General features: G+C 35.7%; 1 protein-coding gene across 8 annotated transcripts in view; it reads right to left on the bottom strand.

The window, feature by feature from the left end:
• The window catches only part of LOC125252682 (NLR family CARD domain-containing protein 3-like), a 54289-nt gene extending 40896 nt beyond the window's left edge, over positions 1-13393 (bottom strand). For 2 of the 8 annotated variants that reach the window (XM_048166180.1, XM_048166188.1), the window contains exons 1-3: positions 3330-4150; positions 1527-1607; positions 1250-1354 (exon numbers count right to left, since the gene is read on the bottom strand). In XM_048166180.1, coding sequence (XP_048022137.1) covers positions 1250-1354; positions 1527-1564 — 143 coding nt within the window. In that variant the 5' untranslated portion in view covers positions 1565-1607; positions 3330-4150. Of the gene's footprint in view, positions 1-106; positions 143-1249; positions 1355-1526; positions 1608-2518; positions 2941-3329; positions 4154-12817; positions 12926-13010 lie in introns of those variants that run through there. The other 6 variants (XM_048166182.1, XM_048166184.1, XM_048166183.1 and 3 more) reach the window with 6 other exon arrangements.
• Positions 13394-15945: the final 2552 nt, after the last annotated feature.

The raw sequence follows: 15945 nt of genomic DNA, 5'->3' as shown, positions 1-15945 counted from the left end.
AATTTTACATTTTAAATCTGTTAAATTTACGGTAAAATAACGTATTTCATTAACTGATATAATGTTAATTTACCAACCTAATGAAGTACTAATATCTGTTTTGTACCTTTAATACACTGACAGTCACCAAACACAATGGCGATGAGAGTCACGATGAATCAAAGTTCATCACAAGCAGCTTTTCCACAAGCTGAGAAGCACAATACTAATATATAGAAGGTGCACACAGTGTCATTCACACACACACTAAACACCATCATGGTAACATGCATGAAATTTTAAAAATGCAATAAACATTAATTTAACAACATTATATGTAACATAAAACCCTAATGTACATAAGTGATTAGAAAAAAATGAGAAAAACTAAGAAGAAACAGAGTTATTTCACCGAAAATATATCAAATGTGAAGTATCACGCAGGGAATTGTGGGAATGTCAATATACGGTTTTTCACTGTAAATTTTACAATGAATTGTTATTTTTCACTTCCAAAAACTGTGAATTTAACGGTATTTTACCGTAAAATTACATTAAATGTACCATTAGATCTATTACAGTTATTCACTGTATATAGTATGGAAACTTTCTGTAAACCAATCAACAGTTTTTCACCGCAGCATTTTTACAGTCTTTTAATGTTAAAATCACGGTCATTTTTTACAGTGCACGACAGCTCGAGAGACGTCTGGTCTCACTCCAGTCTATGGGAAAGTAGCCCATTTTCGATTTATTGTGCCTGCAAACTCACCCTGACACCCCCCACGGGGCCCACCCCCCGAAAAGAAAACACTTTGGATCTACACGATTCACATAAATGATATATTTTGATTCAAAACGGCGGATTTCACCCGAAAAGCGACTAGTTTGCAGGTATGTGCAAAGTAATTTAATATCGGAAAAAAATAAAACTGTATAAATAAATCATCACCATAAATAAATTTATTATATATTTTGATATGTGTAATTAATTGCATCTAAAACAGTTAATTGTGATTAATCACAGAAAATGATTGATTCACAGTTCACAGTTTTAATTCCTTTAAATATTTATCTCCATAAAAGTTTTGTTAAAAAAACTTTTTTTTTTTTTTTTTTTTTGACAGGACAGTTTAAGGAGAGACAGGAAGTGTTACGAAATGAAAAAGCATTTGGAATAACAGTTCACAGAAATATTGCAAAGATTGTGCAAATGTATCTGTAACTTTAATCAGTGACACAAAATGATCATCCCAATCTATAAATTTACCTGTCTTCAGAAGTGCAGTCACCTTTGAATTCATCATGTATTTGCTTAGATGCATTACTCCTCATGGACACACAGCTGCACATTGGTGAGTCTGATGTTTTCTGCCTATAACAGTGCAAATTTGACTTAATTTACAACAATAAAAACAACAACAACAATCTGTTCAGAATTAACTTAATGATTAACAAAAATAAAACTTTGTTGGGCCTACTTGATTGCTCAAATATATATTGTTTTACATTTACTTCTTGTTTTCTTCTCCAATTTGTATGCTTACTTGAGTGCAGGGGTTTCACTTTGTAGTGAAGGATCCATTGCTGTTTATTCCTTCGTTCTGTAAATCTCATCCACTGTGTTACTGGGTTACATAAAAAATAAGAATTTCAATTAGAAAAATATATTTTATATACAACAGGAATTCAAAATACTTCAATAAAATATCTAAATTATTAAAATAATGGGTATGATAAAACAATGAATATGAGACAAACAATGAACAATATTTCTACAGCATTTCTTAAGCTTTGTTAATGTTAATTTCAACATTTAATAGCCTAACTAATACGTTGTTAAAAGTAAATGTATTTGTTAACATTAATGCACTGTGAACTAACATGAACAATGAACAGCTGTATTTTTAAATAAAGTTAACAAAGATTGACAAAAACAGTAACAAATGTTTTGCTCATTGTTAGTACATGTTAGTTAATACATCAACTAATGTTAACAAATGAACCTTAAAGTGTTACCAAGAAAAGATAGCAGCAAAGCAAATGAAGACATGGACTTGGATGCAGCAATGATAAGAGCTCTATTAGGTTTGTATTCAGCAAGCATATTCAAATTTTGTTTTACACACACACACTAACACGCGTGCATGCGCGCGCACACACACGCACACACACACACACACACACACACACACACACACTATTATGTTAACATCTTACAATTTCATTAGTTAACAGTTAACATGAACTAAGAATGAAAAATACTTTTACAGCATTTATTAATATTGCTTAATGTTAATTTCAACATTTACCAATACATTATTAAAATCAAAATATTCTATTTGTTAACATTTGTTGATGCACTGTGAACTAACATGAACAAACAATAAACAATTGTATTTTTAAATAACGATAACAAAGATTAACAAATACAGTAAAAAAATGTATTGCTTATTGTTAGTTCATTGCTAATGTTAACAAATGAAACCATTACTGTAAAGTGTTACCATTATTATTATTACTATTATTATTCATTTACCTTAAAAACAACTTTAAAAGACTGCTGCGCCATTCATCCGTTTACTTGTTCTGGATTATTACCAATGGCTTTTTACCAATTTGAATAGCCTGTCGCACTACCAGTTGAACAGGTTTAATACAAAAAGCTCCAACCTTTACAAACACACCCTAGTTACAATTGTGTAACCGCAGTTTTTACCTTGAATATTGACATGCTATTTTTGTATATTGATGCTTTCAGTTTTATTTTATAAGCCCAAATAGGCTATTACAAAACAGACAAGATATATTGTAGTGATACAGACATTTTGTGTTCCCTTGTATTTGTTGGATGCCCATTCCAAGCAAAATCAACGTATCTTCTAAAAGCATTTTGGTCCCACTTTATATTAAGTGGCCTTAACTACTATGTACTTACATCAAAAAATAAGTACAATGTACTTATTGGATTCATACTGAATTGCAAAACACTTTTGCAGCTTTTGGGGTGAGATACGGGTAAGGTTAGGGAAAGCTTTGGTGGTATGGGTAGGTTTAAGGGTAGGGGTAAGATGTAAGGGATGGGTCAACAGTGTAATAATAAATGTAATTACAGAAATTAATTACAGATGTAATTACATGCAGGTGTTTTTAAAATATAAGTACAATGTAATAACATGTATGTACACAATAAGTACATTGTATCAAATAATTAATTTAAATGTAAGTACGTAGTTAAGGCCACTTAATATAAAGTGGGTCCAGCATTTTAACAAACATTTCACTTTTAAACATTTATTCTCTAAATATTCTCAAAGGTATTTAGAATGTAATAAAATGAACAAACTTACAGTTCAAACACCAAGCCTCACACTGTCCAAATGAAATTAAAGTAAACGTTCTCTCAGATCTTTAACACCCATAAAGGTAGAAGATGTTCCCGTGGCTGAGATCCTGCCTTACTGGATGTGCAGCTTTAAATTTGGAGACACCCTCATGAAGCTGACGTATGAGCACAGGACAGGAGATGAAATGTAAATGTCAACATTTATTTCTAATGAGAGCTTTAGAAAACAAAATCTTAAGCTTTCTTCATTCAAGTAGGCTACATTCAATTACTGAACACAGAAAAGAAATGGGTTACTAAAATCGTTCGATTTTAATCTTTTACACAATAAATAACAAATATTATTTTATTAAATATATCAAATCACATAAGTGTCACAGTTCTGTTCTGTCCTGGACTCCATATCCCATCATCCTCCTTGTGTTCACACCTGCACTCACTTCCTCGTCAACGTCCCATCACCATGGATTACCTGCACCTGCTCCTCATCAGCACTCCCAATGGACTCACTCCCTGCACTCATTGGCCCTGTCCCAAATGGCACACTCCGGCCTTGTGGACTTCCTCAGAGTCTACACTTTGGTGACGTCATGTAGTGCAGACCTATAGGGCCCTTGGCGCGAGTCCACGAGGGTGCATTGAGAGGTATTTTTGGGACAGACTCGATCGTCACGCCGGAAATAACGGTCTGGTTGTTTTTTGACAGGAGCTGCAGGTTCGGGGAATGCTGCCTATTGTTGTTGTATATCACAAATATCTTATACAAATATTATAATATTTAGCATCGAGAACAGGTTTCTTTTCTTTTGCAAAATATTATCTCCATGTCAACTACACAGCCTGCTTTTGCTTATGCCACCTGGGCATTAGACAATATATACATGCTTATTTAAATAATGTATACAGTTGTAATAATACATAATGTTCCATTCGAACTATGATTACAATTTTAACACATATAAACATGTGCGTGAGTTTCAGATGAATTTACAGGTTTATATAAATACTAGGTTTACATATGACTCAGTAAAGCCCTGACATTCGGTTCTATTTATTTAATGAATAACATAATGCGAACATAATGCGATATTATTATTCAACAAGCTATTATTATGTTTGAGATATCAACCACTGGTCGATGACCATAATGTTTGTATAAACTGTAGGTAACAACTGGTAAAATGTACACCTAGGTCTTAAAAACCGTAATGATACCTACACTTAAATATTTTCATCTCAGCCATGTCATCAATTGCTCTTGAGCGAAATCTCCTCCCATCCGTTGTTTGATTGGTATTTCGCAAGGATTCCTGGGTATTTAAAGTGTGTGAAGCCTGCATCAAGGGTACAAAGGGGGCACTACTGAGCACACTTCAGAGCGTTAAAATTCTGAATGGGACGGCCTACGGACTCGTAGACTCGGCGAGCATGCGCAATTTAAGTCCACGAGACCGAAAGTCCACATGAAGTGTGCCATTTGGGACAGGGTCACTGTCTGTTGTGTTGTTTGCTAAGTGTGTTTGGTTGCATTTCTGCTCTTTTGTTTAATAAATATCCCATTTTTATAGAAGTCCGTTTAAAGCCGAGTTCAGACTGCGCGATTTTAGCCCCGATTTTGGCTCGCCGACAGGTTTTGAGAAATCGCCGACAAATGCCCGAAATCACAGGCAAATCGGTCCTCGTTCACGCGAGTAACAATCACGCAGTGTGAATGAGCAAAGACGCGATCTGAGAGAATTGCCGACAAGTCGCCGACGCCCGTGAGATATTTGGCATGCTAAATATCTGGACCTGTCGGCGATTCAAAATCCTGCTGTGTGGAAAGTGTTCTGACTGAAAACTACATCGGCGATGACCGACAGCCAATGAGAGAGCAAGATACAGAGCAGCGGGGAGTTCGGGGAGGAGTTATAGACCACAATATCAGCAAGCATGGCTTCATTCACATAAACATTACAATTCTATCAAACAAAAACAAAGCACAAACATTTGCTTGACCATCCGCAACAGCAGCACATTGAAACGATATGTATTTAGCTCCAACTGTCGTTGCAGAACACACAATCCTTGTTCTTTGCGTCTCCCCAAACATTTCCTCCTTCATATTCTTCTTTTCTTTATGTTGTTTTCGCTGCAAATCAGCGCACAGGCAATTTATATTTCAAGCTTCTTGCGGGAAACTATTTTTAATAATAATCCCACCGTGTGTCTCAATCAGCTCCAGGGCCGGGTCTAGGGGGGGCTAGGGGGGCATTGCCCCCCCAGAATTTCCTTGTGCCCCCCCAAAAATGTGCAGCCAACAATAAAAATGAATAAGCCTACATAAACATTAAAAACGTCTTATCTATTGAATAAGGATCGGCCACTTTAATCACAGAAAAAAAAGTGAATATTATGCTTATAATGATATTTAATCTCACAAAAATGGACTTAAAATCCAAAAACATGCGAACTGGGAAGTAACGAACATTAATCAGAAAACACGTCGAAAACAAGTGTACACCTAATCTTCAAGCAAGTAGCCTAAAAAAAATATCACAATGAGGATCACATCTGCATCAGCCGAACATATTTTCTGCATGCTGAGATAGCTGTCAGCGAACATTTCCTCAGTAATTTCGTTAACAATGAATAATTTGAACATTATATCCAGGGGCGGCGCTAGGGGTGGACTAAGGGGGCTGGAACCCCAAATGTTTTTCCAAAAGCCCTGAATCTTTCAGGTTTGAGGTTTCTGTGCTGCGTGTTTTAAAGAGAAGTGTGCATCCGAAAATACAATGTAGACTGAGACTCTATATCACAAATAAAAAGATGTTTGAGCCCTCTTTCATGACCAGGTACAAGTCAATGCTGTTTCTTTGTTCCATTTGCACTCTGTACATGGGTTGAAGCTCTCAGTTTTGAGCTTCCAAAGTGCACCAGACTGATGCATTTAACCTTAAAATACACAAAAATTGCTTACCGGGGGGGCATGCCCCCGGACCCCCCTAGATGATGGTATATAATGTACATTTTATGAACTTTAACCAAGAATACTACAAAAAACACTCCTTTCATGTCAGTAAATTAAAATGTCATTGGACAAATATAGATTTCGGTTAAGCCCCGAATGTTTACAATGTCTGGCTCCGCCCCTTATTATGTCCATAAATAATTCACATGGCCTACATAGCCAGTACAAATTAGGCTATAGCCTATAATTTGTTAGCCACAAGACGATTCTTGATGAATCAAAAAAACAAAAAGTTAGCTATGAATATTAGCCTAGAAAATGCTGCCCTACCAAAATTTGTGATTGCCCCCCCAGTCAAGCAAGCCTAGTACCGGGCCTGATCAGCTCCCTAGTTCAGTAGTCAGGGCACTGATCAGAGTATCAGCCACATTCACTTTCATTATATACTGATTCACGACCTAGGGAGCTAGCTGATTGAGACGCAGGGACAGTCTCACGTGAGAACTCTGGTCTTGAATGTGTGATATCGCGTTGTTTCCTTGTCATGTCTCGCGTATTGTAATTTCAATACAAGCATCACACACGCGAGATGTGACAAGGAAACAACGCGATATCACGCGTGCAAGACCGGTGTTACAATATATTCGGTTCCTGAAATATTCTGTTCCACTGGGTGGCGCTTACGCGAATATTCATGATATTCTCATTTTGTGGGCGTGTCCTCGAGAGAACGCGCAAACGAATGGAACTGAAAATATTAGTACACGCTCCTCAAATCGCATCGGTTTAATGGATTATTTCGAAAAGGTAATAAAATATTCCTTTGGAATATACCTTTGGAACTTTGTTTTGATGACAGTCTTCATGCCAGCAGCTACTTAAATAATGTTATTTTTGTTCAAAATATTATAATTATGATAGGAAATTATAGTTTAGTTTTATTATATTTAAAGTTTGACAAGGCAGGATATTGCAGCACAAAACCGTGAAATGTGTCAAACATAACACATAGGCTACTCAAACAACCTTATGTAGGCCTACCTGATTTAAAACTATTTAAAAAGCAGTCAAATAAAATAATTCTGATAATAATAATATCATTTATTTCTGTGAGGTAATACAGCACAAATGCACAGAAAAAAATAAGCAGCTACTTTACAAGATGACGTTATACTTGTTATTATCACCAACCTCATATGGTTTTGTTTTGCTTTTGTGATGTTTCCACATCATACTCATCATCTTGTAAAGTCACTGTCTGTTTCAGATTGGATGTGAGGGCTGAAGTCTTGGATAGTTCTGGCAGTGTGTGATCCAGACATAATGAAGGCTGTTCCCGAGTGCCAAGGCCCTGTTTTAATATTTACCTCAGAACCTTTAGCATTTCTTCTTTTCACATATTGTTTTAAATGTCTTTTCAATTTGAGTTACATTCATAGAGTATTTACTTCTGTACTTGTTATAACATTTAATGTAATTAGTAGATTTGTTGTTTAAAAAAAAACACAAAAAAAGAAAAGTCAATTTTCATTTTAAAGATTATTTTGTGCATTCCAAATAAGCTTTACAGATCTTTAGAAAGGGCTTTAACAATGTTTGTCATGTTTTTTTCAGTTATTGCACATGCACCTACAGTATAGGTCATCAGTTACAATAACTTAGGACACTAAAGAGACCTTTTTACTGACTCTGAAAAACACCAGAATAAAGTCCCTGATCACCTGTGAATGTGCCTTAGTCCTGCTGCAGGAGATAAGAGGACTGCAGATGTGAACAGAGCAATAAACTGCAAGGTCAGTAATGTAAGATGCCTGAGACAGTGCTAAAGGGAGACAGAAAGACAGCTGATTGTCCTTTCAGTGCCAAACCACATGTAACCATAAGTCCCCCCAGACATGTTTGAATGCCTTGATGGAAGAGTGGAGTAACATCTCACAGCAAGAGCTGCAAATCTGGTGCTGAGGATGAGATGCACTAAAGCAGCTGGTGCCACTTCAGACTTTCAAATACTCTGTCCATCAAATGTCTGTGAAATTTGTTCAGTTTATGTCTCAGTTGTTGAATATTTTTGTTTGTACAAATATATTTTTTAAGAAATTTGCTGGGGTAAAAAAAGAAATTTGCTGAAAGTGAATAACTCAAAATGTTTGAAAAATTTTGTTGTTGCTTTGCAATAAAAATATGTGACAAATAACATCAAGTGTGCATTTACTTGTTTGATTTTAATGAAAATTTGTCATGATATCCAGTAAAATATGAGAAAACATGAAATATTTGTAGTTTAGAGTTGATAAGGGTAGCCTTACTGTGGTGATAAACACTGAAAATATCAAAATAATCAAGAAATTAAGGATGACAGAATATTCACACAAGTCTATAGCTTAATTTATTAGGACACAGATACATTTGTAGAGGTTTATTTCAAGTTGTCAACACTATGCAGTAGTTAGTCACAGAATGACAACGAAGGAAGCAAACTAATCAAACTATTCAAAAACTTTTTAAAGCCTCACAAATAAAAACACTAAACAGAAAACACATCAGTGTAAAACAAGGTTATTCGCTCATGTTTGCTCTGCTGTATCCTTCTGTTTATCTGAATGCCTGCACTCAATCAGGCAAAATAGCTCAGACGATTTATCATATTATACAAACTATGTATTACTTTGAACATGTGAACTGTTGCTTAACACTGAATATTTTATTACCTTTTCGAAATAATCCATTAAACCGATGCGATTTGAGAAGCGTCTACTAATATTTTCAGTTCCATTTGCTTTCGCGTTCTCTCAAGGACACGCCCACAAGATGAGGATATCATGAATATTCGCGTAAGCGCCACCCAGTGGAACAGAATATTTCAGGAACCGAATATATTGTAACACCGGCGTTATTATCATTATTAAAAACGGTAGCCCGCAAGAAGCTTGCAATACGAATTGCCTGTGCGCTGATTTGCAGCGAAAACAAGAAAAAGAAAAGAAGAATATGGAGGAGGAAATGGTTGGGGAGACTCTGGATTGTGTGTTCTGCAACGAGAGTTGGAGGTAAATACATAACTTTTCAATGTGCTGCTGTTGCTGATGGTCAAACAAATGTTTGTGCTTTGGTTCTGTTTGATAGAATTGTAATGTTTATGTGTACGAAGCTGATATTGTGGTCTATAACTCCACCCCGAACTCCACGCTGTTCTGTATCTTGCTCTCTCATTGGCTGTCGGTCATCGGCGATTTAGCATGCCAAATATCTCATGGGCGTCGGCGACTCGTCTGCGATTCTCTCAGATCGTGTCTTTGCTCATTCACACTGCGTGATTGTCACTCGCGTGAACGAGCACCGATTTGCCTGTGATTTCGGGCATTTTTCGGCGATTTCTCAACCTGTCGGTGAGCCAAAATCGGGGCTAAAATCGTGCAGTCTGAACTCGGCTTATGCCTGGCTCACACAACAGGAGTTTTAAAATCCTATCCGATTGTAAAATCTGGTTGCAGCACACACTTCAGGAGAATCTTTGCAGATTTTCTTCCCTCAAATCTTAAACATGCTCACACTACAAGATATGAAATTCTTGTATATATTGAAATTCGCGGAGCATCACACACTACAAAATGTTATTAAGATTATCTGCCAGAGGAAGCGCGTCACGTGACCTACGCAGCAGATCGAAAGCGGATGTAAACAAAATGGATACTGAAACACGGAAACTTGCTGTAGCAATAATAATCGTTTTTTGTGAGAAAACACAAAAACGGAAGAATAAACGAGTGTGGATGAAAAAATGGTTGAGGAGACAGGCTCAACGTGGATTGTCAGTTCTTCAGCGAGAAATGGAGGTAGAATTGACCTTTTATTACTATCGTAGTGTGCTAGAATGTTTACTGTTATAATATTGCCTGCCTAGTTCAAAAGCTAGCCTAGCGCGCAAACAACTATACTCACCTGGTACGTTTAAAACCGACGCGATCTCTCCCCAGCTCTTCTCTTTATCGGAGCGGTTATGGTACTCTTTCGATGAAACGTTGTATAAGCAGTTGTGTTCTTGCCACATTTCGACAAGGCGCTCCTCCATCTCCGAGGTCCAACGAATCCTTGATCTTGGTTTCGCGGTCGCCATTTCGAAATGTCTGTCACTTCCGTCGCGTCGTATACTTGTTTCCTATTGGCTATTGTGACAGTACTGACGTTATTACAATCTTGCACATCCCGATAAATATCAAACATGTTTGATATGATCGGGGTGAGCCCGATTTGTGTGAGATCAGATCGGGAGGTGCAAGATTTTATCTGTTACATTAATCTGCGCCGAACATCGTAACCGATCGAGGTCGTGGACAAGATTTTTTCTCCGATTCTCGGGAGGGGAAAATCGGGCATAAATCGGCCTAAAACTCCTGTAGTGTGAGTCAGGCATAAAGCCTCATCTCTGCTGCAACCACCACCATAACAAGTCCTATAGGTAGTGATGGGAAACCGAGGCTTTCTGAAACGTTTGAGGCTTTCATCAAATTGTGCCGAAAAATGGTTCATTACTCGAAGCTTTTAACACAGTGCGCATTAGTGACATCTGGTGGTCAGACTTGTTTTCTTCACCATATCTAAATCATCGCAGAGCAGATCTACGGTTTGAAAAAGCACATGACTAAAACTTCAAGTCCGTGTCATACGGAATCACTCTTGTCTTGAATTAGTTTTTATCTAATCTGATGTAATCTCATCTAAATTAATTTGTGACAATGAGACAACAACTCGGGTCATGTGTAACGGATTCACATATTGATCAATAATAAAATAATCAATAATAAAATATACAATGATGTGATCATAACTGACATGAGTAGTTATGTAGCCTACTGTTTAACCTTTCTGTTCAGGGTCTCTGAGACCCCAGCAATAAAACATGATTAAATGCATTTTCATTTATGCATCAGCTGAAGCGCCAATGTTTTCAAACCAGCTGTCTCGACTTTCCGATACTGCATGACGTTTGAAGCTTCAAACGTCATTAATCATGTGGTATTGTCATTTCAATTCAAGCATCGGTACAGTGTGTGATACAAATTACAATAGTGCTTTGAAAACTGCGTCGGAGCATCGGAGCCCCGGTATCAACCGTCCCATCACTACCTATAGGTTTTATTTTCTATAGGGGTATGAAGATAAAACGTTTGGATCTCAGAGCTGATCTCAAAGCAGCTTGACCTTCATTTGTGATGCCACAATCATACAGCCTTCATTAAAAAAAAAAAATAAAGTGATTAAAAATTGTGTATATTTTATTAATAAAAATGTGGTTCAGTGTTGCGTAGAAAATACTGAGAACATTTCACTAATAAAATTAAGAGATACATTTTCCTTTTTTTTTTTTTTTAAGGAAAGGTACACAGTTTTGAGGCTTGAATTAAAGGTGCTAAAGAGGATGTTTTGTTTTATACATTTTTTATACATTTGATAAAATACTATTTATTAGGTGCAGTGAAAGGAATAATATTAATATACATCATCTGTGCATGAGGTAGGGCCTTAAAGGTGCCCTAGAATTAAAAAATGAATTTATCTTGGCATAGTTGAATAACAAGAGTTCAGTACATGGAAATGACATACAGTGAGTCTCAAACTCCATTGTTTCCTCCTCCTTATATAAATCTCATTTGTTTAAAAGACCTCCGAAGAACAGGCGAATCTCAACATAACACCGACTGTTACATAACAGTCAGGCTCTTTAATATGTACGCCCCCAATATTTGCATATGCCAGCCCATGATCAATGCATTAGACAAGGGCAGGCAGTATTAACGTCTGGATCTGTGCACAGCTGAATCATCAGACTAGGTAAGCAAGCAAGGACAATAGCGAAAAATGGCAGATGGAGCAATAATAACTGACATGATCCATGATAACATGATATTTTTAGTGATATTTGTAAACTGTTTTTCTAAATGTTTTGTTAGCATGTTGCTAATGTACTGTTAAATGTGGTTAAAGTTACCATCCTTTCTTACTGTATTCACGGAGACAAGACTGTCGTTATTTTCATTTTTAAACACTTGCAGTCTGTATAATTCATAAACACAACTTCATTCTTTATAAATCTCTCCAACAGTGTAGCATTAGCCGTTAGCCATGGAGCACTATCAAACTCATTCAGAATCAAATGTAAACATCCAGATAAATACAGTACTCACATAATCCGATGTATGCATGCAGCATGCATGACGAACACTTTGTAAAGATCCATTTTGAGGGTTATATTAGCTGTGTGAACCAGTGGCGTTTCCAGCATTGAAAGACACCCGGGGCTTAGCCCAGACCATTTTATGTAAATACAGGGATCACTCGAAGAGTTTTTTTTTTTTTTTTTTTTTTACAGTAACAATTTACTTTCAATCAATACATCTTTAACATTATGCACACACACATACTCTCACTCTCTCTCTCTCTCTCTCTCTCTCTCTCAACACACACACACACACAAACACCCTCTCCACGAAGAGGAGTTTTTTAGTCAAGTTTGTTAACTGGTAGACTACAACTTAACTTACCTACAAATAGGAGCACTTTTTCCGGTTCTTTCAGGATCACGTAGGCCATTAAATTCCTAGCCGGTTATCGTCGCCATCAAGGTCAGTCTGCGATGTTACTTGATTGAACTGGTCAGAATTCCCAAGATTGAGCGATGTATTGCGCTTTCAGTGTTTTATTAAATAAATTATACATTGCGACATTATACTTCACCTGAGTGACTGCGCGAGGGGATTCAGACGACAACCGTGACGTCAGCAGCTCTGATTGGCCGAAGGCAGTGAGCAACAAAATCTGATTGGTCACAGACCAAGTTGAAGAGATATTTGAAATCTGAACGAAGTCTCAAGTTCAACCAAACAACATATTTTTTCGCATGTAACGTTACTTGTGCTGCTGGTGTGTTGTTTAATATAGATTTGTGTGTACAATTGTGAAATGATTCTGCCAGTGTAAACTTAATAAGCATTTACACATATTTGGAAATTGTATAGGCTACACTGCATATATTAAATGGGCTTTTAATGCATTCGTCATACTGAAATAAATATAAGCAATAAAAAATTTATATAAGTAATAAAATGAATTCCAACGATGAATAAGTAAACTTAAAAAAATATACTCAAATTTAAGTTTAGATACACTGCAACTTCAGGATATTAAATAATGTATTTTTTAAATATACTTTCAGTGCATTGTTACAATGATCATTTTAAGCACACAGTTACAATATTCCTCAAATATATTTTTATAAAGTGCAAATAAATACACATTTTAAAAAATAAACTAAACTTACACTTCAAGTATATTTTTCTAAAATATATTTTTTAGAAAATATACTAAAGTACAATTATTTTAAAGTGTGTTAAAAGTTGTATTGTGAAAATATGATACTAATATACATTTATATATTTAAAGATTTTTGTTAGTATTTACAATGTACTACAGAAAAAGGGAATATATTTAAAATACAATAAAGTATACTTTTTTTTCACTAGGGTTGTGAGAGATGTGCGCAGCTGCAAGCTCCAGTAACTTTCCACACTCCACAGGCGCCACATGCAATGTTTTTGTCAGGAGACAGGAGTAACAACTGCAGATTATGAGTTACCTGCGGTAAGTCCGACATAATGAATCCACTAACACGACACAGTGAATGCCGGTGGTAAACAAACACTTGTGTTCTAATACTCATGCACAAGTTTTGGGAGGTGTTCCCTCGAAATGAGCTGTGAAAGAGGGGGGTTGTTCTTACGAATGCGCTCATTTCAAAAACTTACTAACAGTCTTTGGTTTCTCAGTCAACGAAAAGATCCTCTGTATCACCTTTAAGGAACTGATTAAGCTAAAAAAAATTAAGAAGTATACCTATTTAATTTAAGAGAATTAGCTCAATTATGTGGTTTTATTTAGACATCATTGTAAGCTCCCAGCAAGCTTTGCATATGGTTGGAAAGCATTATTTTATGTGTTTTTGAGTGAAGGGAAATATCTGCTGATGTTTAATGTTCAGTCATCTTGACATTTAAAAGAGCATCTGTTATGCTGAAGTTTTGATCGTTACCATTGTGCAGAAGAGTAGAGCTCATGGTTAGGTTGAGGATAACCGCATGAACAGACACTTCATAACATGTTGCTTTGTTCAATGAGCAATAACTTTGCTATTACTGGTGCACTAACAAGTTTGTACCTACTTGTGCTGTGGTAACAGAATACAAACTTTTAATTGTACATCATAACTCAAAGTCAAATATAAACAGGTAATTTCCATTTACTCTAAATCACACACTTTTGAGAGTCAACTTCAAATAAAAAAGCTAATTTCACTGAAAATATTAAATTAATTGTGTCATACACTAAATAATTTAGGAGATTTTACATGATTTATTCAAGTAGATTCCCTTAAAGAAAGCCAACCTTAAAAACTACTCAAAAATATTATGTGTAATATTGTTACCATATTTTTTGTTTTGTTTTAAGTAAACAGTACATAACATTTCAATGATTCAACAATTCAACTTACTACATTTCAACAATTCAATCATGAAAATGTAGTAAGTTGATGAAAGACACAATAGAATAAAAAATAAGTACAAAAGCCATAAACCCTTATGAAAAAGTAATATTAGTATATAAGAAAGTATACTTTGAGTCACTTTTTATATACACTTCTCAGAAATATACTTAAAATTGTACTTAAACAGTCTGTCAGTAAGTCAGGTATACTTAAGTAGGCCACTCAATCTTTTGACTGAGATATACTTAAAAGAGTAATATACTTGGCTTATAGTTATCTTTTGATTGAGCAGCCTATTGAATACTTTTTCACATAGTTTTACATCCTGTCTTATAAACTTACATTGTTATAAAATATTGATTTATAAAGAAAACAGTTACACAATTTTTGTGTAGGCTAGTCCACTTGTAGTGTACATAGAAAATCTACTCTTTTCCCTGCCATTGACTGAATTTTCAGGCTATCAGTGTTTTCACTGTTACACGATAGGGGGCGCTATTACATATCTTCTGAAAAAGCACAGAATCTCCAGATCAAAATTGATATTAGTATACTTACTACATAAAGTATGCTTAAAAATATACTTGAGCATTACTTAGAACATAAAATAAACTTGAAGTATACTTCTTTTTAATAAGGTTACCTAGTCTACTCTAGTGACTTTTTGAAAAGACTGTTTTCTTTGTGAATTACCTAGGAAGCTACAGTTTGTCACACTACATGATAGGGCATAAATTATTTGTGATGCGAGTTTAAAAGCTGAGAGATTTTTCTTTGTGCTAATAGTGTTTCTCCATAAACAAGTCTTTGCTAATGCTGAATAATATGCATTATATAAACATGACATATTTTTTAAAAAGTAGTAGTTTAAGTATGATTTTTCAGTGCCCTTTTATACTCTTTCACCCCTGCCTTGGCTTAAAGGCTCAGCTTTAATTTTATTTTCACTTTCAATATAATGAGCACATTTGTGATTCTCTAGGCAAACTTACCAAAGTGTATCCAGTACACATTTAATCCCTGAGTCACTTAGAGGATTTCTAGACAGATCCAGAAATCTCAGGTGTGAGGGGTTTGATGTCAGAGCAGAAGCTAGAGCTGCACAACCTTCATCTGTGATGCTACAATCAT

Source organism: Megalobrama amblycephala, linkage group LG18 (genome assembly GCF_018812025.1).
Source record: "Megalobrama amblycephala isolate DHTTF-2021 linkage group LG18, ASM1881202v1, whole genome shotgun sequence".
Taxonomy (NCBI): Eukaryota; Metazoa; Chordata; class Actinopteri; order Cypriniformes; family Xenocyprididae; genus Megalobrama; species Megalobrama amblycephala.
The sequence above is the reverse complement of the archived record's forward strand: the minus strand, read 5'-3'. Positions and strand labels throughout refer to the sequence as shown.